Source organism: Maylandia zebra, linkage group LG9 (genome assembly GCF_041146795.1).
Source record: "Maylandia zebra isolate NMK-2024a linkage group LG9, Mzebra_GT3a, whole genome shotgun sequence".
NCBI lineage: Eukaryota > Metazoa > Chordata > Actinopteri > Cichliformes > Cichlidae > Maylandia > Maylandia zebra.
Window position 1 is genome coordinate 26,909,651 of NC_135175.1, and position 21,407 is coordinate 26,931,057.

The 21,407-nt window shown below is 40.8% G+C and overlaps 2 protein-coding genes across 2 annotated transcripts; one reads left to right on the plus strand and one right to left on the minus strand.

The window, feature by feature from the left end:
• Positions 1-293: 293 nt before the first annotated feature.
• rbis (ribosomal biogenesis factor) lies at positions 294-4,125 on the minus strand. Its single transcript, XM_076888264.1, has 5 exons — positions 3,368-4,125; positions 3,127-3,269; positions 1,101-1,216; positions 847-963; positions 294-752 (listed from the first exon to the last, which is right to left on the minus strand). Exons 3-5 carry the CDS (start codon positions 1,209-1,211, stop codon positions 684-686), a joined length of 297 nt encoding a protein of 98 aa, XP_076744379.1. The 5' UTR covers positions 1,212-1,216; positions 3,127-3,269; positions 3,368-4,125; the 3' UTR covers positions 294-683.
• An 833-nt stretch (positions 4,126-4,958) lies between these two features.
• Positions 4,959-11,789, plus strand: LOC101475553 (carbonic anhydrase 1). The gene is made up of 7 exons (XM_004551904.5): positions 4,959-5,162; positions 5,506-5,703; positions 7,064-7,182; positions 7,988-8,080; positions 8,173-8,235; positions 8,328-8,483; positions 10,191-11,789. The coding sequence occupies exons 1-7, from the start codon at positions 5,135-5,137 to the stop codon at positions 10,308-10,310; spliced, it is 777 nt and encodes a 258-aa protein (XP_004551961.1). The 5' UTR covers positions 4,959-5,134; the 3' UTR covers positions 10,311-11,789.
• Positions 11,790-21,407: the final 9,618 nt, after the last annotated feature.

The window sequence follows — 21,407 nt, forward strand, 5'->3', positions numbered from 1 at the left end:
GGCAGGTCACATTTTATATAAGAACCACTCGTACCGAAACTCAGAGGCGAGCATTTCCATCTTCACAAATAGAAGTCACAGTGATCTCCTCTGTGTCTTCATTTGTTCTAAATGAGACACCAAAACATGTCAAAGGGGGGTGAAACCTTGAACTACAAAGAAAAACAAAAATCAAAGAGGGCAGGATGAAATTCGTGTAGTTGGGAGAATTCTTTTGAAAAGTTTATTGAAAAATGACTACAAGGTACACAAAGAGTTTTAAAGAGAATCGGTTAATGAAAAGATGAGTCATCTGACATATCAACACTTTATTTTGTTTCATTTAACTTATTGTTCGTGCCATATATAACATTACAGTTTGAATCTGCTCTAACGTAAGCATTTTCTGAGAATCAATAATGACAACGTGTATAAGTCTAAAAGATATTAATAAAATACACAAAGGTGCATAATCTGAAAGAACGTTACAATTGACAGTGTTCAACTCTGTAATTGGATTTGATTTCTTTGTGCACATAATATGCAAAAACCTTGAGTTGCACATGAGATTTCACTCCCATATCAATGCAGCAGGTTCTTGGCAGCTCATCTGTAGTCCTCATTTCGAAGAGAAATGACAAAATGCTGTGAGAGCATATTCAGTCCATCATCTTTGTTCGTGGTAATCACTTATTTTTATACCATTATAGCTGAGAGAAGAGTTGAGCGGCATTGTCGATATTTACAGATTCCTTTGGTGGCTCTCTGACAACCTAAGAAATTTAAAAGTATATATGTTGATAGCAATAGAATTGTTTTAAAAACACAGGTAAAAGAATGTTAAAAGTCCATGATTTCCTCCTTTACCTGTATTTGTTTCTTTGGTTCAGGAGCGACTGACTTTGAAATGCTCTTAACATCCCTCTGGACTTCTGTGAAGATTTGATTTAGACTCTCCACTTTCTCCTTTTTCACTGTATTGATCTGTGATACCGCAATCATGTTAGAGCAGATGCAACAAACACCACGAACAAGGGAGGATACATAATACATGTACAAAAACAAAACCCAATAAGCCAAAAAAAAACAAAACCGGGAGTAAGAGATGAAAGAGATCTTACATGTTTGAGTGTTGTTGTGACGGGTTTCACTTTGGTCTTGTTCTTCAAGTGCTTGTTTGCCACTTGAAAGACGTTCTTCTGTTTTTTCCCCTTTTGTTTATTCTTTGCCATTTCACCTGTGGAAAGAACGGCAATCAGCATGGATGCATTTGTGGAAATTATTTACTTTCTCTATCATGTTCTTCCTCCAGTGATTCCCTGTGTTTGTCTGGCAGTCTCTGCGCTGATCACACACTCACAGATTCATAGATTGCTCCTGATTCTAGACGTGCCTGGAAAGCCACCTGATTATCAACACCTCTTTTTACCCCAAAAAGCTCAGTTATGGCCATGGGCCTTAAAACAGTGGTCAAAAAGGTGTAGATGATATCAGAAAATGCTGTAAGTCAAATGAAAACGCACTAATTCAGTCAAGTTTTATAGTGTTATAACTTTTTATATTAACATTTTCCTGCACAACCTGCTCAAAAAACAAAAAAAGCCCTCTCAGTACACAGAGGGCTGATGTTGGAGTTTGATTTATAAACTACATAAATTCACAAATTCTTCCTGCCCAGTGAAGGTGACACACACAACTGCAGATTCTACAAGAGGCATAATAAGCAATAAACACAGCACAACTGAAATCTGCAAAAGGTAAAGACAACAGCAAAAGTATAACCTCCAGGGGGGAAAATATATTGCTTTGTCATTTACATTTTTTTATTTTAACCTTATTTGGGGACAATGATTTCACCCAATTTAACTGGTGAGTCTGTACATGCAGATTTCATGGTCTGGTGAAAAATGGAATCAAAGTGGATAAGGAGTCATAATGTGGCTGAAGAGCTGGGTGAAAAAAAACAAGCATATCTGTAGCTAAAGGCCTTTGCTGATATTATATGTGTTTTATTTATTTGTTGTTTTTTGTTTTACTTTTCTGGTAGCATATTTAGCCTTCATTTTTGACAGGACAGTAGAGTAAGGCGGTGGTATCGACTTGAGCATGGGCCCCCACAGTAGCATTTCAGCATTTGTATCACCTGCTCAAACCATCTCTTCATATATTCAGACTCTGGGAGGCAGCCAGAATACCTGAAGTAAACCTGCAGGCACATGCTAAGGAGAGGGGAACCAGCTTTATGCTGTGAGGCTACAGAGCTAACCACTACATTACCCAGTCGCTCCAACCTCATCCTTTTTATTGCCTGCACTTCTGGATATACAGCTTATCTGAGTTTGAGTCACGGGGGCAGCAATCTAAGCAGAGAAGCCCAAGCCACCTCTTCCAGCTCATTCTAGGGGGACACCTAGTCCCTCCCAAGCCAGGTGACAGCTACAGCCTCCACAGTGAGTCCTGGGTCTCCCCCATGTCCAAAACATCTCGCCTAGGAGGCATCCAGGAGGTATCCAAGTCAGATGCCGGAATGACTTTAATCAACCTATTATCTGGGTCTCTGGTGGAAATATGGAACTGCAAAATCTTTATCTTGTGTACATGGGCACAAACTAGCACGTTTGAGACCAGCCAGGGAAAAAACAAAGATCTTGCTCAGGAACATAAAAACGCTTCCATTTAGCTGGGCTCGGGACTGGCACTGGGAGTGCACTAGTCTGTGACCTGTGGTAACGTTATAGGAATTTCCAAAGAAACGGTAAAGCTTAAAGACTAAAATTTATCATCAGTGTGTTGCATTTACACGGAAGGACAGCAAATAGACAACGTGAGAGGGAGACATTGTAAATACCTGATACACATACAGCAGTGCATAGAAAAGAGTTAAGACAAACAGCCAAGTAGAATACCATCAGAAATATAATAATAACAATAATAATAATATGTATTACGGTCTTTAACGACATGTAATAATATTTCAGGCAAACTGAAATCCAGTGCGGTAACCAGCTAGTTAGCTGAGTGCCTCACATGTTAGCCTGTGTTATAGTACACATAACGACGATGAAACTAAGCGACTTATTTGAGGTTATTTATGTTGGTATAACAGTTCGTAAGTGTACGGCTGTAAGATGTTTATACGCCACTTACCGAACTTCTTCGAAGAGTGGCGTTAAAATCCTCGTGCTACTTGAAAACACCACCGTGCCTTCTTGGTGACGTCATTTGCCTGCGACAGAAACGTAACGTTAACGCCCCTGTCACCTGTTTCGAGAGAGTAGCTGACTTTCTTTCTAGGACAAATGAGATAAACGATTATTTAATTTCTTTATATTGTACTGTGAATTAGATAACTAATTCACAGAAACTAAACTTATATATTTATACTCACACCACCATAACTTGTTTTTGCCTGAGATGCATTTCTTCTTTTTTGCTCGCTTTTAGGAACTCCACAGCAGAATATCGGCATCCCCCGTCACACCAACCCACTGCATGTTCTACATGTCTTCTCTAAGATCTTCCTCTTTTCCTCCTGCTGGTAGCTCCATCTTTCAATATATCCGTATTCTGATTTTAAAAAAAAACAAAAAACATCCCAGCCTTGCTTTTTTTTTTACCTAATCTGTCCCTCTGATGTACTCATTTCCCATTCTGGTCATTCCCAATGAAACTTTTAACATCTCAATTTCCGCCTCCTGTCTTTTTGTTAGTCCCGCCATCTCCAAACCATACATCATAGCAGGTCTCACTACCATCTTGTAAATCTTCCCTTCACTCTTGGTGCTATACTGCTGTCACAAATCACCCCTGACCCTCGTCTCCAACCGCTTCATCCCGCCTGCACGCCCTTCTTCACGTCTCTTGTGCAGTGACCATTTTTTATTTTGGTTTGTGCAGTCTATTATTATGTCCTCTTGCACAGTCGCGTTTTCGTTTTTTCCTTTGGACCAGTTCATACGCACCTGTTCATTATCGGTGAATACTGTCTCATTTGACTTTGATTTGTAGGCTAAATATTTATATGTATTATAGTCTGAAATAATAATAGAGCAAACTGGCCTTTAGTCCCTGTTTTGCGCCTTGATGAACTGTGCATATCAGATATATGTCCTATCATTTCTTGCTCCTGAGGCAGAAGGAGCGAGATAATCAGTGAAGCAGAGGTTAAGCCAGTCGCCCCAACCACTGAGCAAACTCATCAGTTCGTTTTAAAGCTTCACGGATCAGGTCCCTGTACCGGTAACACGTTGCTGTGCTGCCTGGGAAGCAACAGCAGGTGGCACCATAATACCATCGCAGCGCTTATCATTACCTGCATGTTTTTTGTTTTTTTGTTGTTGGGTTTTTTTTTTCTGAAAAACCTTATTATGTCATTGTACTCTGAGTTGCAACGGGAAAGCAAGCGTTTATTGAAGATTATGAAGGAAGACGTAACCCCCCCCCCCCCATCATCACTGACAGCCATCATGCAAATCATGCAGCAAATTGACCTATTAGTTTTTACTTTGTTTTTTATGAAAATCTTACCAGACAAGCTCTAAAGTTCATATTCCACACCCCCACCCCCATTTCACACGCGATTTAACGATTGCTTTGTGCGTTTGCAGACATTTGTACTAACTGGTGTTTGCGACAACTTTTTGTGTAATTATTCGAAATCCATCTACCTCTCTATCGATATCTGGTGATTGTTTGCGCGTTACTGCCGCAATATCTCCACTGTCATGACTGTAGTCCACTGTCCGTCTGAATGTGTCACTGGGCTACGTGTCTTCTTCACTTCCTCACATGACAGACGCGTAAAATCCGTTAGATGAAAGGTGAGCACGCGCTCGTCGCGCTCGAGAGATAGGCTATTAAAGCTTCATAGCTGCTGGCCGATGAAACGTTTAAACCACCGCAGATTCAGTGAGAGAGAGAAAGACAGAGAGAGCGAGAGAGAGAGAGAGAGATCCATTGATCCGACGTGTTGCAGCGTTGCGGTGCATCTAAACTCCTCCCGGGCTGCCGGACGGACACGCCGCACACTGGGACCCTATATAAGCTCTGCAGCTGTCAGGTGGAGGACACTAGCTGCTCTGCACTGGGGAACGAGTCGCTTTAGCTTTAGGGGATTACAGCTCTGCCTGCTCGCTCATACATCCAAACTGTCACCATGTCTTGGGGATACAAACCAAACAATGGTGAGCCGCTGATTGCACTATCTATATATATATATATATATATATATATATATATATATATATATATATACATACATATATATATATATATATATATATATATATATATATATATTACCAGTCCTACCAGCAAGCGGGCTGCTAAATGAACGAAGGACTGCATTCACGGATCACTGCGGAGATTTTTTGGGGGTTTTTTACATTGATTTATTTAGCCTACTATGCATATTTGGAGACGCACTCACACCCTCAGCTCCCAAATACACAGATAATTAAAATTTTAAAAGAATATATTTATAGATTGATATTAAATACAATGTTATTATTGTTATGTAATTTCCAGGACCTCAGAAATGGGTTGAAAATTTCCCTATTGCCGATGGAGTCCGTCAGTCTCCTATTGACATCGTACCGGGCCAAGCATCATATGACGCGGGGCTGAAGCCGCTCACCCTGAAGTACGACCCGTCCACCTGCCTCGATATTCTCAACAACGGGCACTCCGTCCAAGTGACCTTCGCGGACGACACCGACAGCTCAAGTGAGTGTTAAAACTACCCGCACTAATAAATTTACAACCGTCCAGGTACTGATTGAGATTTCTCGGAGAAACACATTCTCTTTCATTCATATTACTCACAGTAACCGAGAAGCTATAAGATTCTTGGATCCAGGTTTGCGGACAATAAAAATCCGGCTCCTGAGGATGATTTATACAATGCAGTCATCTGCACAGCTGCCACAGACTCAAGCTTTAGACTAGAAAGACATTAATACTGTGCTTATAATATAGATGCGCCCCAGATTCCTTAACACCACGCCATTAGCGATGGCACAGATTTTATGTTGTTTTTGAAAAATGAAATATGTCGTTTTTACAATGAATACATTTGCTTAAGGTGCAGAGGTCTCGTTGAAAAGGCAAGCACAAAGCGCGATTGAATTGGTAATCTAACCCTTGGTAAACCTTTCCCACGCCAGCTCTGCTAACAGTGAGGTCAAAAGCACAAAAAAAGGGAAGGTTACTCATACATGAGCTTTGTTAATTATTAATGTCCCCATGTGTGCACAGAAACAGTTACTATGAAATTAATGCTAATATCTTTCTCTTTCAGTAAAACATTATTTGTTTGTTTATTTATTTTATGTGTGTTTCCATTCTGGTCATATTAAAACTTTTAAAAGATAAACAAAACATAAAAAAGGACATGTCCTCCACTTTTGTTTAGGATTCCTTAGGATTTCAGAGTGATGAGTGTTTTCTTTTGTTTTTCTTTAGTAGCTCTGATAGGGGATAATCGAGACTATGGTTGCATAATCAACTTAATCACAAGGATAAAATCTCTACTGCTCACACAAAGTGGTTTCTTATGTTTTCTTAGAATCTTACTGTACCTGTTTTAGGCCCGGCACTTCTAAGAAAGGTGTCTGTGTAACACATTCATGTTATACTCCACTAATTCTTCATTTTTCATGTAGACACAGATTACTTTTTTATCATTCAAGACCAAATAAATATCCTGTTTTGGGAGGCTCCATATGATGTTGCACCAGAAATAGAACAATATACAGGATTAATTGCTGCTGTTTGAACTACTTTGTATTCTTTAAATAGATACATTACACAACAGTGGAAAGAGGTCTGGTGTTTACAATACCTGGACATTACTTTGAACTGAATATCTCTAGCTGGGTTTACACAACAGGAACTGAGACTGCTTCCATGGAAGTGTGTCACAGTCACAGTGTCTACATGTGTGTATCACATCTTATTCCATTTCCTTTTGTTCGCAAATACAGCGCTTTTGAAGTGTTTTTCCTGCAGGTCAGATCTTTTTATGTCAGTGCTGAACAGTGAAGCACTTTTATCCACATTCTGCCATTTTTCTCTCTTTCTGCAGGTTTAACGGATGGACCAATCTCAGGGTTATACAGACTCAAGCAGTTTCATTTCCACTGGGGAGCTTCTGATAGCAAGGGATCTGAACATACTGTGGCTGGGACCAAATATCCCGCCGAGGTAGGGAATCTCTGGATCATTATGATAATACCGAGATAGCTGATTAATGTTGATGTACAGCAACAAAGAGATTGGGGCTGGGGGGGGGGAGAGACAAATTAGAGGCCATTAAAATTTGTCTAAAACAGAAATCTCATTGGTTGAATTAAAAAGGATCGAAGAAGAAAGGCCGCCTGGGAGGAAAATATGAGCAATTAGGGAGCTGGCCTCTTTTCCCATCATATTTGGCAGCATGTGTGGTTGCAATTTGATGTGTTTTGCCACAAATAGTTGCCTTTTCCTTATCTACTGTTTGCTCACCCAGCCATTGCTTAACCTCAAAGAAGCATATGATTGCACTCCCTAAACAGAACTTTAATTGCGTGCGGGGGGGGGGCATTTAGAGACTCCAGGCCTGTTAATCCATGATTTAGGTGGTTTGGTCAAATAGTATCCATGGACACTAGCTAGCTAGCTGGCTAATTAACCAAGCTATGCAGCGGAAGGAGGCTGTTGAAAAAAGTGAATCCCCTTATGGCAGAGTGACGTGATGTTTTTTGTATGTATCCGTGTTTGTTGGCGCAGAAATAAATAGTATAGATGTACTTTTTAATGATGTAATGCAAGATTATTATTAGTTTACTACTTTCCTTGCAGACCTCTTGGGGTCACTGGACCTCATCTGGAGTATTATTGCCTTAATTCTCCCAACATCTGCTTTACGTTATCAAAAATAGAAATAATTAAACTATTGTTTCATCTACAGTTTAGGAATAAAGTTTCCTGTAAGGATTTTTTTTTAATGTAAATATAATTTTATTTCTAGCTTCATCTGGTGCATTGGAACACCAAATATACAAGTTTCAGCGAGGCTGCTAGCAAGCCCGATGGACTCGCTGTGGTTGGAGTTTTCCTGAAGGTGAGCAGAAACGATTAAAGTATCATTATATGCAGTATTACAATAAAACATGATAAACATTTAACCGCAGTGCATCATTTGTTCTTTTTCAGATTGGTGGTGAAAATCCAAATCTCCAGAAGCTTCTTGATGCCTTTGACACCATCAAGTCCAAAGTGTGTTTCTGTAAAAATAAGAGATTTTTTTTTTTTGATTTGTTTCCTGACAGTTTTCTTACAATGTTCTTCTCTCCCTGTGTTTTTTAAAGGGCAAGCAGACCTCTTTTGAAAATTTCGACCCCTCTACTTTGCTCCCTGGTTGCCTAGACTACTGGACTTATGATGGCTCTCTGACCACACCCCCTCTGTATGAGAGCGTTACCTGGATTGTCTGCAAAGAACCAATCAGCACCAGCTCTGCACAGGTATGTTTGCTGCAAACAGAGCCCATTCAGCTACAGCAGAAGGATTGGCTTTATGCCCACGGTCTAGAATAGCTCTGTCTGCAAATCCTCTCTTGTACTACAATCTAAATAAAGGGCTTAATTGTTCAGATTAACTGTGGGGTGAAACAAGAAGAAGAAACCTCTGTAGCAGACAGAAATGCAATACAGCAGACACTTGGCCAACTGGGGCAATGAGTAAGAACAAGAGTTCACACAGATGCTAGGCGCTTTACCACAGCGTTATCACCATGTGGGCAGTCAACAGGAAATATTCATCCCGCAAATGCAACACATTTTGTAGGTGAAACACTATTACTGTGTTGTGTTTGTAATTTCAGCTACCTAAACACATCTTACCTAGATTTATGCTTATTTGTAAAATTACAGCTGATGCTATCACTGAAATGAGTATTTGCCTCTTAACCACCCATTCCTCTAAACTAACAGCCCCCCGGCTGGTTTGTCCCAGTGAATGGAGCCTTGAGTCCATGTGAAGGTTAAGTCTTCGTGGTCACGTGATTATTTCACGGTGGTGAGAATGTATCTCAGGGGTAAACATATGAGTTGTGTGGATATAACCTTCATATGAAGGGTTATATATAGCTGGTTCTGCAGATAATAACACAGAACTTATTTATCAGCTAATTATAAGAGGGTGCACCCACCAGATGAAATGGTTTGTCTTAGTAGTGAAGAAACACACTGTGTTCATTATCCTATGTTAATAAATCAAAAGCAATCATATGTTACTATGACGTAACCACTCACTTGGTTTTTTTTTTAGTCTCATGTTCATACAAAATATTTTAGCCAAGAGCTGAGATTGATTATGCCCCTCTCACATATGTACTGCATGAAAGCTAATGCCTGTAGCTTTTAGCTTAGCTTAGACCAAGTATTGGCAATCGATTTTTCCAAGGGACCACTTGAGAAACTGGGACTGTTGTGAAGGGTTGAACCAAAAGGCTGAATTCAGTTCTGCTCAGTATTAGTTTAATCACTTTATAAGCTCATTTGTGCAGCCGTCCACAACTGTCCCAGTTTCTCATGTGGCCCTTTGGGAAAATGGCACAAGCAAGCCCAGGCTCCACCAGTCAAGCTGACCATTCAACCTTTTACACAATAGCCAAAATCACTTCTTTTTACCAAGGGGTGCAAAAGATGTATTTATATTCATGCATAATTTATATTTTATTCTGGTAGTCAATATTTATTTTGAAAGACATTACTGAAAACTGCTCTTTCTTTGTTTTTGCTGGCTTGACTTGACCAGGTAGCAGCTAATATATGCTTAGTACAAAGACAAGATGCTGTAGCATTGACCCCTCTTTTATGAAAAACCCACCAAACATTTTAATTTTTAAGCATCTCATGTGCTCAAATGGGGAATTTGTGTTGTATGTGTTACCTCAGGCTTCTGCTCTATGCTAAGCCAAGCGGACAACAGCTGGCTGTAGCATCACATTTATACTTTCAAACATGGGAATGCTATAAAGTTTCTCATGTCATGTAACTAGGAGCAAGGAAGTAAATAAGCATATAAGAAATGTCAACAATAACATAACTGCTAAGCTCAGTTCCCCAGTGAAAAGCTCTCAGTGACTGAGCAGGGGGAAGCCAGTGTTTTGTGAGTGACAGTCACTGCAGGAATGATTAACGCTACGACCGTCGTCTCCTTTTTCACAGATGGCCAAATTCCGCACCCTGCTCTTCTCTGCCGATGGGGCGGCTCAGGACTGCATGGTGGACAACTACCGCCCACCCCAGCCACTCAAGGGTCGCACCGTCCGTGCTTCCTTCAAGTAGTAACCCCTCCCCCTGTTGTGACCTTTTCTGCCCTCTTGCCCTTTCCCTTCCCCTCCCCTTCAGCCTGACACCCAGAAATACCTCTCTTGTAGTAAGCCGCGAAGCACACATATCTCTCTCAATCCAGTTTCAGAAGGATGTTAAATTTCTGTGGCCCATGGCTTTCCGTGCTCGACAGTCTAACTGTGAAATGGAGCACTAGAAGGATTTGCATCTCTGTTTCTATATGCAGAAAAAGCAAGCATAATTGATTTTAAAGGACAAACATTTAACAGTGGTTGCAACATATTTACAAGGCTTCTACATTTGCTCTTGCTGTTTTTTAGAAGCATTACACAAGAATGTGCAGGTCTCTTTTTATTTTACCCTCAGAAAGCCACAAGGGTGAAAAATGAAGATGAATTACTATCGAAATGGTGCTCTTCCTTTAGCAGGAAGCAGAAAGGACAAGCTAGTTTCAGCATGGCAAAGGGAGGAAATGTGAGGAGCATGAGGTGCACATACAAGACCTGGCACACAGGACCGTGCTGCTCCTGGTCTGTCTGTAATCTCTGACAGACTGCCAGCCTCTGCATCACAGCGGCTTAGTGTGACGATGCAGCTTCCTCCATCACATCCTATTGACTCAGAAAAATCACCCTCTGGCACAAATACACACACATCACTGGCGCAGTCTCTGCAGACATGATGCCCATAACTCTGACCTGCTTATCAATCTGAATTGTAGAACAGCATGCAGCAACAAAGGGCACGACAGCACAAAGCTGCTAGGGTCGGCTAAATTGAACACCATAGCAGTGATTTATTTCTCTGCTTTTACATCCAGCTCTGCAAGTCTTTCATGTCTGTGTCATCCCAAGATGTGTGAGTTTTTTGAGCCTGAGAGCTTATGCAAAATGAGTCTTTACTGATTCCTAAATTTATATTTATAACCAAAAAGCCTCTTTCCTCTTGATGCCCTCATAACACCGCAATAGACAAATATATTGCTTCTTTTAAAAATGAAATGAAATCCCCTTGTGTGTATTTTTCATTCTTTTTTTAAATTTTATTTCTTCAATTCTCATTGTGTAGAGTGCTAATGCTTAAAACGCACAGTAATGTTCGGTCGTCCTGTGGGCAATGTCACAGTGGCAAACGCACAACGCCAAGGAAGAAATTATCCTAAAGCCAAGAAAGAGGAAAACCTGCCAACAGACAAGACTATAGTGTCAGCCTGGGGGTCAAGCCCTGTGTAGGAGAACAACTAGCAAACGGGTATTTATTCTCAAAAGCCTCCTTTAGACCAGTGTACATTTCTGAAGCACTGCAGATGTTTGACTAAGCCAGAAAAGAGATGCCAGAAAGATTGTAATTACTGTAGGAAAACAAGCCTTGTGCCAATAATTTGTAGGGCCTTCCTGGAAGTTTGTGCTATTACCATTCTATTTTGGAAGCGGATATTTTAATAGTGAAATAAATGTATATTTACAACTTAAATGTGCTTTTTGATTTGTGTGTTTATTTATTTCATCATTATTAATGTTAATGTCTCTTCTTATTCACTCATGCAGCATAGGCTAGCAACATGACAGCTAATATCATAATTGTGAACATGCAGCTTTAGTGAACTTTGCTGTTTATACAAATGGAAAGCAATGTGTGACGGCAAAAACTGAGATTTAATCAAACTCCCTACATATGTGCAATACGCAGTGTAAAGTGTGCAAGTGTTAAATTAAGTATTCTATCTAACACATCAAGCTTCAGGCTAAAATCCTACCTGAAGAAAAATCACCAAATTTATTCAGTAACAGCAGCAAAACTTTGATCCCCAAAAAAAGAACAGGGGTTTTCATGAACAGGAGACTCTTGAAAGACATTTGAAATACAAAATCATCAAACTACTGTTTACTCTCAGACCTACAAATTCTTCCCTGCAGATCTGCTAAAATTTGATATGCTATATTTTCCTACCTTTGTTCTGTTTTTACACCAGATACTGCCTGTTTTTTTTAAATCAAGACTTAAAAACCCAACAAAGAACCACATCATACTAAATAATGAGAAATAAAGATATGTAGTCAGTCAAAGGTACACCCTCTTTACTTTTGAGGGTTTATGTATTATGACATAATAAAAAGTCATTGGTCCTTTACCAGATGAGCTATAGTATATGATGTATGACACTGTGAATTTAGTGAACATTAAGCCAAAATGCAAATTGCTTCCACTGGAAATAAGAATTCTTAATTAAAAGAGTAAAGAGAAGTCAGCTGCTGCAAATCAAAAGCATCTCATTAACTTGATTAAATGGTTGGCAAATGTGAGCTCATCGACAAAAGCAGACGTTTTGTCATTTTGCTGGTGTGAAGCATTCAGTTGTGTCAGCACAACGCCAAAGAGGAAAGACGTCTGCAATGATCTTACAGAAACAGTTACTGCTGCCTGTAAATCTGGGAAGGGTTACAAAGCCATTTCTAAACAATCTGAAATCCATCATTCTACAGTGAAAAAGTTTATTCACAAGTGAAAAGCATTCAAGACTGCAGTCAGCCTTCCCATCTGTGGACTCCCAGCAAATTCACACCAACCCGTGCAATGCTCAGAGAAATTAAATGTTAGGGTTATGACCCTACAGTTAGAAAAAGGCTGAACAAGTATGTCCTGTTTGGTAGGGCTTCCAGGAGAACGCTTCTTCTTTCTAAAAGGAACATAGGTTTGCAAAGTTGCATCTCTTTAAACCACAAGACTTTGGGCCAAAGCCACAAAATGTCAGTCTTTTAATACTAAACTACTGCACAGCACTTATTCCTTTCACATGCATTCATGTTGCTGCTTTGTCCGCAGCCGTCTGGATTCTGTTTAACTTCTTTGCATTTTCCTAATATTACATTTTCTCTTTTTTTCTAAAATCGGTCGCTTTGTTAGAAGAGGATCTCTCCATGTTTGTAGTTGGTCACATGAGGGGAGACCCCACGTTAACTTCGCGAGTTGATAACCAGGTTTGTGTGAGCATTTATCTTTGCCAATGTCAGAGTGAATCCAAATAATGGAATAGTACCGTGAGTATGAAGAACTCATTTTGTAATCTAGAGTCAACCTGAATTTACTGATCTTTTTTCGTCAGCATGGGTATGTTCCAGGGTGACAATGCTATTATTCATTGCACTCAGACTGTGAAAGAGTGGTTCATGGAGTTTCGTTTTACACATCGGTTGGCCATTTCAGAGTTTAGACCTTTGTATACAATTTATTTATGCAGTGGAACATTATATTGCATTATCCAACCATATTTTATGAGCTAATGTTACAAAGAGAACCAGAGAGGGTGTGGTAGAGAGGCCAGGACTGCTGGCTTAGTGAAGTAGAACCGATCAAATTTCGCTGTGGTGGCAGCTTTACACTCGGTATGACCCAGGTTGATAGAGGGTGCCCAGTCTGGATCACATTCCAGCATTTTGTAGGCTGGTTTTCCTACAAAACACAACAAATATTAGCCCGCAAAGCCGCAGTGAACAAAGCAGCGTAGCGCACCGAATTCAATTCAAATCAATATAAGACTTATTTGTAACCTACATCAATAATTATGTTATGATAAATTACGTAATAAATTCAAATTCAAATTTTATTTGTCACGTACACAGTCATACACAGTACGATATGTAGTGAAATGCTTGGACAACTGCTCGTGACCTAAAGAAAACAAAAAAGGAAAAGGCTATGAATAAGATAGGAAATAAATATGAAAAATTAAAAAGGGTAAATTTAACTAGGAAGGAATAAAATATAAATTAAGGTTAAAAATGAAATAACTGTACAACACAAATTAGAATGAAGGGTAAATTTAACTGGGAGAATAAGATAAAATATATAAATTAAAGTTGAAAATAAAATAACTGTACAACAAAATACACAATATAGAACTATATAAGAATGTATGAAGAAATATAAATAAATATATACACAATAACAGCAGCATATACACAATAACAGCAGCGTGATTTAAGTAATGAAGTGAAACAATGTCCAGAATGTCCAGTGTGTGTAAGAACTGTATGTGTGGGTCAGTATTGTGTGGTGGTGTGATTGAGAGACCGTATCGCCTGCGGGAAGAAGCTCCTCCTCAGTCTCTCTGTGTTGGTCTTCAGGGAGCGGAATCGCTTTCCTGACCTCAACAGAGAGAACAGTCTGTTGTTGGGATGGCTGAGGTCCTTCACGATCTTCCTGGCCTTGGTCCAGCACCGCCTGCTGTAGATTGAGTGCAGGTCAGGGAGCTCGGAGCGGATGGTGCGCTCAGCTGACCGCACAACCCTCTGTAGAGCTCGTCTGTCCTGCATGGTGCTGTTCCCGAACCAGGTTAAGATGTTTCCCGTCAGGATGCTCTCTATGGTGCAGGAGTAAAAGTTCCTGAGCACCTTGGAGGGCAGTTGGAAGTCTCTCAAGCGTCTGAGGTGGTAGAGACGCTGACGGGCCTTTTTCACCACGGTGTTGATGTGACAGGACCATGACAGGTCCTGCGTGATGTGAACTCCGAGGTATTTGAAGCTGTCCACTCTCTCCACTGGGCACTCGTTGATGACGGGGGTCTGGTAGTTCCTCTCCTGCTTAGTGCTGAAGTCCACTATCAGCTCCTTTGTCTTACTGACGTTTAGAAGGAGGTTGTTCCTCTGGCACCAGTTCTCCAGATTCCTAATCTCCTTCAGGTAGGCCGTCTCGTTGTTATCAGAGATCAGGCCCACCACGACGGTGTCGTCAGCAAACTTGATGATGGTGGTGGAGCTGGTAGTGGCCACACAGTCATATGTGTACAAAGAGTACAGCAGGGGGCTCAGAACACACCCCTGGGGGGCTCCAGTGCTGAGAGTGGTGGAGGCTGAGACATGTCCGCCCATCCTTACTGCCTGTGGTCTGCCAGTTAGGAAGTTGGAGATCCACAGACACATAGATGAGCTGAGTCCCAGATGCTCCAGCTTGGTGGTGAGTGTGGAGGGAATTATGGTGTTAAATGCAGAGCTGTAGTCTATGAAGAGCATTTTAACATAATTCCCCCTTCTAGTGTCCAAGTGAGTGAGTGATGTGTGGAGGAGATGAGAGATGGCATCGTCTGTGGAACGATTTGGACGGTAAGCGAACTGTAGTGGGTCCAGTGTGTCTGGTAGTGAAGAAATGATGAAGTCTCTGACCAGGCGTTCAAAGCACTTCATCACTACTGAGGTGAGGGCTACAGGGCGATAGTCATTGAGAGAAGCAGGGTGGGGTTTCTTCGGGACAGGAACAATGATGGACTCTTTGAAGCATGTGGGGATCACCGACTGAGATAGAGAGATGTTGAATATCTCAGTGAACACAGGAGCTAGCTGGTATGCGCAGTCTCTTAGGATACGACCTGGGATGCCGTCTGGTCCTGCTGCTTTCCTGGTGTTCACTCTCTTGAAGGCTCTCCTTACTTCATGCTCGGAGATGACGAGCACGTTTCCGGTGCTGGCAGTATCTTCCTGTCTGCAGCCGTTAGCGCCGCTAACACTAGCATTGTTGGAGTCCTTAGCTGCAGCCTCGAAGCGAGCATAGAAAGTGTTCAGCTCGTCTGCCAGAGTCACGGCCGCGTTCGTCATACCGGTTGTTGGTGCTTTATAGTCCGTTATTGTCCTTAGTCCCCGCCACAGGCTCCTAGAGTCACTCTGTTGGAGTTGTGACTCTAGTTTCCTCCCGTAGCGCTGCTTCGCCTCTTTCACCGCCCTCCGCACGTTATATGACGCGGCTTTGTACGGGTCCATGTCCCCCGTCATGAGTCCCGTGTTGTAGGCAGCGGTGCGGGATCTCAGAGCGTCGCGGATGGTTTTATCCACCCACGGCTTCTGGTTGGGAAACGTTGTGATAGTCTTTGTCTCCACGGTATCATCCGCTAGTTTCCCGATGAATCCCACAACCGCTTCCTTAAACACGTTGACATCATCATCTGAGCTGTTTCTGAACATGCCCCAGTCTGCGTCATCGAGTGCGTCCTGTAACGCGGCCACCGATTGATCCGTCCAGCGCGCGACCTTCCTCTGAACCGGAACTTCCTGTTTCAGCCTTTGTTTGTAACTACAAAAGAAGACTTTGTGGAAATGCTTGGAGCAGACTAATATGTAAGCTGGAGTGTTCTGGAACGTTATATTTGGTCTTGGAATGGCTGCAATCCAGGTCATCCGTCGGCTCTTTGTTACTTCGTAAACATGGCTTAAACGATTTCTCCTCCACGACGTAATCCGATAACAGCCGATCTCTTTACCTGTAGGCTTCCTGTGGCTGTCATGCAACCGGCTACTGCAGTTAATATTAATACAACAGCTTCTTGCCATTTTTTGTGTTTCTTTTTATCGCTGTGTGACTGTTTTCATTTGAAAGCCTGCGTGCACTAGTACCGTTTGCAACTCGTTCCCAGAATCCTTTGTGGTTTTACCCCTGAATGACATCACATTTTCAGTCTCTATCCTGTCGTTAAGTCTGACGTCACTAGCCGTGTCTGGGCCTAAACTCCGCTGCAGGTTCATATATCAAACGATCACTATGGCATTACTGAGAGTTGAAAAATTGTCTAAAGTCTTTCATCTTTAATAAAATGATCAGCATTGCTGCTCTCCCAGGTGTAACAATTGAGTTTAACATCCAGGCATCCATGAAAACAGAATTTATGACATTTAACGGAGTTAGAAGTTAGCAGGAAGTTAGCTCGCTAGCTTCTATCTAAATACAATATAGCATGTCCTGACTGCGGGGTTTTGGAAACAAATTAAAATGTACAGCTCTGTTATCACTTCCAACATAAATGAAGACAGAAAACTAAACAGCAGTGACGTTTGTAGGGTTACTGAAGTTTGGCTAGCTGGTATATAATGATGTGCTACGTGACCACTAGCGACACAGCTATGTTAGCATAATATAAACAAGCTAACTTTTTTTCTACTCGATAAAAGTTAACGTGAGTGTTCTCGGTGATCAGGAACAAATGTAATCGCATGGCAGGATGCTGTAAAAGGACCAAACTTCAGCCAGGAGAACAACTGAGATAATCCATCCATAATACGAGGTTAGTCATTCATATACTGCTGCATGGGCTGGGCTGTAGTTACATCCTAAGGTTTTAAAAACTGAGCTTAAATAAATGATTAGCGGTAATAAAAGCCGAGGGAGGTCAACAGTGATCACTGACTGTTTTAGGAGCTTTTTGAGATTAAATAGAAGAAAATACAAAACATTAAACATGTTAACAACACAAAAGCCATATTAAACGCAGACTACTTTGGGCCCAGAAGTAGGATTCGTCACGTCATCACTTAACGACCGGATTGGAGAAAAGAAAACCAGTAGCTGTGGTTGAGTATAACCTGTTTTATTGTGAAAGGGGGTTCTGAAACAGGAAGTAAACAATAAAGGTCGGAGTTTGAGTGCTCTACAAGGTGTTGCTTGAATCCTTGCCTAAAACCACGACAGTAGCCTGTCTATTGTCCATAAGTGTTGGTCAGCTTCCACGCTGCAGTGCACTGTTTCAATCAGTAATGGAATTTCACCCTCTGTGGAAATGTGAGAAACTCCTACCTCCTCACAGCTCTTACAAACCCTCAGCAGGAAAATGTGACAGACTACTGTGAGCCGAGCTCTTCTGCCAAGCCTTTCTCAGCTCTTCTTGAGGCTCCGGGAAAAAGTAAGCCCGTGTAACATGTACAGAAAAAAATGAGCTTGACCACACAGAGTTTTGCATAGAGCTGGACTTGTAAACATTATACGTGCAGTCCACAGTATGTTCTTAGTGACCCCAGTGTAGCATGTGTCTGCCATAAAAATCAATTTAAAAGAGTGACTGCTGAAAAGTCTTTCTCACTAACACACACACAGACTGAATGATAAATCAGGGAATAACAAAACAAATCTTTGGCACAAACCTAAATTGTAAAGTATCTTTAGGACCATGAGTGAAAACTTTTATACACTGTCATCTGCAGGAGTGATATTCTAGTTCAGCGAGTGATATCCAGAGATAATCGGATTCAAGTTTTTATCTTGAAGCAGTGAAGAGCATGTCTGTTTTGTTATGCCATGATTGTGAGGTATGTGGAGCTGCCATAGGTTCTCTTGGATTTTGGCTTTTTTTCCTGGTACTGGGTGTCTACTTCTGTTCCCATTGTTATTGCACCCGTTAAGAAGGGTTTTTAAAAGTGATGGTTGTAAAGTCATTTAAAACAGCAATTCATTTCCTAAAAAAAGGTTGGATAATGCATCATTATGATTCTGGTTACCAATTATGTTTACAGTCCTGTGAAAAACTAGGTTCACACCATGATTCAGTAACTCGCAGAACCACCTTTAGCAGCAATACATCAAAGTAAACTTTTTCTTTATGACTTTAACAGTCCCTCACATCATCACTGAGGTCTGGACGTTGACAGGGCTTTTGGGATGATTTGTTTTTCAGCCATTCTGTTGTAGATTTGCGGCTGTGCTTCTGATCACTGTCCTAGAGTTGCATGACCTAGCTTTAGCTGTCAGATGGCTTCACATTTGAGTTTGTTATACAGAAGAGTTCATGATTGACTTAATGAACTGGCATGAGGTGTCTGTTCTGTCCAAAGAAAATGTTTGAGAAGTTTTGTGGTGTGTTCAGATGCAGTTTTGCAAAGTTAACTTGTACTGCCATGTTCTTTTTATTCTCTTGTATTGTGAATTTTTTTCCTGGAATTGGAATTTCCATGATTAGACAACCTGTCAAACAAAAGGTTGTAATTCAAAGTAATTTTTAAAACAGCTGTTCCTCTTCTAATAGAAATAGGTAAAGCAACAATACAAATTAATTAACTAGTAATTTTGCTGATAATATATTTCTCTTTTTACATGTTTCAGTCATTTTTCCCAACAATAGCTAGCTAGCTTGTTTAGCTAGCAGCAGAAAAATTTTAATATTAAAAAATAAATTTAAAATAAAAATAAATAAATAAATAAAAAGACACACAAACTGCATAAAGGATCAGATAAACACTACAAATTCTCCACTTAGTCAGCTGTTTTCTTACTCAACTAACGTTAACTGCTGCAAACTGTTTGTTTTCACTGGTTTCAACCACCAACACAAACCATAAACCTAAAAACAAATACAGTCATGTGAGAATGAAAGTTTTACAGCCGTACTTATAGCCCTATGAAAAACTATTAACTTTGACTGGACTCACATTTGACTTTGGTTATCTAGACATTGTTCCAGAAGCCTTGTGACTTGTTCAGATTTGGTTCTGTTCATCTGGATGTAGTGTTTTCAGTGGGAGAAACCTTTCATCACTCATCCAGCTGACTTCTTCAGTAACTGACCTGACAGCCCGTTGTTCGTCAGTGGTGCTAGTTTCACTCATTGTGCAAATGTACTGTTTATAAGGTTGTTTAAACCTGCAGTCAGCTGAGACTCAAGAAGTCCCTTGGATAAGTGACAAAACATTTCCCCCACTGAAAACACTACGTCCAGATGAACACAATCAACTTTTTGGGATTTCATATCTGGATGATTGGTAATTATCAAGACATAACTCATGTATCATTTTCATTTTAGAGAAAATAGCCTTTCTCCTGGCAACCCTTCCAAATGAGACCTACCTGTTTAGTCTTCTTCTAATTGTACAGTAATGAGCTTTAACATTTAACGTGCTTACTGAGGCATGTAAAAGCTGTGATGTAGCTCTGGGGGTTTCGCAGTTTCTCTGAATATTGCATTTTTTGACCTTGGGGCAAACTTGCTAAATCACCCACTCCTGGGAAGATTGTGCCATTGTGTTAAAACACACCTGAATGCATCAGACCAGCAAACTGGTCTGATAAATTCAAGCTTTGACTGCCCCTCTGTTAAAAGCCAACTGTACTGGATAGAATCCTATGAAAACTTCCTTTTTCACATGACTGAAATAAAGGTTAATATAGCTGATAACTCTATGTGTATGGCTCTCCTGTACTAGCAGGAAAGTCATACATGCTAGAAAATGTGGCTCACACTTTTAGAAAGCTTAACCTGTTAAAATCACTTGGAAAACCATATTATCAAAGCTTAATTATCTTTTGAGCTACACCCCACAAAATATCCGAACCCATTCTATGAATGAAACTAGAGTATTTCCATCCGTCTTGCTATATATAAATAATATGCACGATCACCTCAATCCTTCTCTTTCTTTACAGCTTCCTTTTTCCTTGTTCCTCCACCAGCTCTCCTTTTGTGTTGCTTCTTTTCATCTCACTTAGTATTGTGACAGCTGGGCGAGAGGAAAAGTCCTGCTGTGTGCCATCATGCAGTACAGATGTTACCACACTTATTTGTTTGCCTCCTTCAACACATACCTTCATAAACTGATGAGACTTGAACACAAGGCCTGATCACTGAGTGTGCAACATGAGTGGCTGTGAAGGTCAGAAACTCCAATGTCATAACAGATTTCCATTACTTACACTGGCTTGAGCGCTGTTAAATGGATGACACCATGATAGCGTACTGGGGTTTAAATAGATTTTATTGAATTTGTAAGGTGGGGAAAAACAAATTAAGGCTAATTCTTTATGGTCAGTGAATACCGTAGATTTGGCACATGCCACTGTCAGCATGTCACTCTTTTCCCTTCCAGGTTTCTGACAAGTGGTGCAGGTTGTTGCATAATCAAGTATAGCAGGCGGGTGACATACATTAAGTACGCAGGATATAAATAGTCATGCATAATCTCTGAGAAGAGAGGATAAGAGCTTCCAAGGAGAAAGATCTGTAAATGAACAATACTGCAGTCAAGTCAGTAGATCCGACGTAGCACTTCTGCGTGATTGTCATTTCAATTTCACTTGATTTTATTCAGTCAGGGGTCGTAAACAAGACCCAACCTTTTCTGGTTTAATTTAATCTGGTTGTCCTTGATTTCACAGTATTGTAGCATCTGCCAGATGGCAGGAGTGTGAACAGTGTGTGCTGTGTTTTGGGTGCGGTCCTTGATGATGTTGTGTGCCCCTTTTCTGACCCGAGTGTTGTAAATGTCCTGTAGTGGTGGGAAGGGTACTCCGTAGATGAATTGTGCTGTTTTAATGACACGCTGGATAGCCTTCCTATCCTGAGTGGTG

What these genes read in the sequence shown, in the direction of transcription:
- rbis (XM_076888264.1), bottom strand. Translation starts at nt 1,211, where the DNA reads ATGGCAAAGAATAAACAAAAGGGGAAAAAACAGAAGAACGTCTTTCAA. An exon ending in TCACAACAACACTCAAACAT is followed by an intron (nt 964 to 1,100) that starts GTAAGATCTCTT and finishes GCGGTATCACAG; the next exon opens with ATCAATACAGTGAAAAAGGA. An exon ending in AACCAAAGAAACAAATACAG is followed by an intron (nt 753 to 846) that starts GTAAAGGAGGAA and finishes TAAATTTCTTAG; the next exon opens with GTTGTCAGAGAGCCACCAAA.
- LOC101475553 (XM_004551904.5), top strand. Translation starts at nt 5,135, where the DNA reads ATGTCTTGGGGATACAAACCAAACAATG. An exon ending in GGGATACAAACCAAACAATG is followed by an intron (nt 5,163 to 5,505) that starts GTGAGCCGCTGA and finishes TGTAATTTCCAG; the next exon opens with GACCTCAGAAATGGGTTGAA. An exon ending in GGACGACACCGACAGCTCAA is followed by an intron (nt 5,704 to 7,063) that starts GTGAGTGTTAAA and finishes CTCTTTCTGCAG; the next exon opens with GTTTAACGGATGGACCAATC.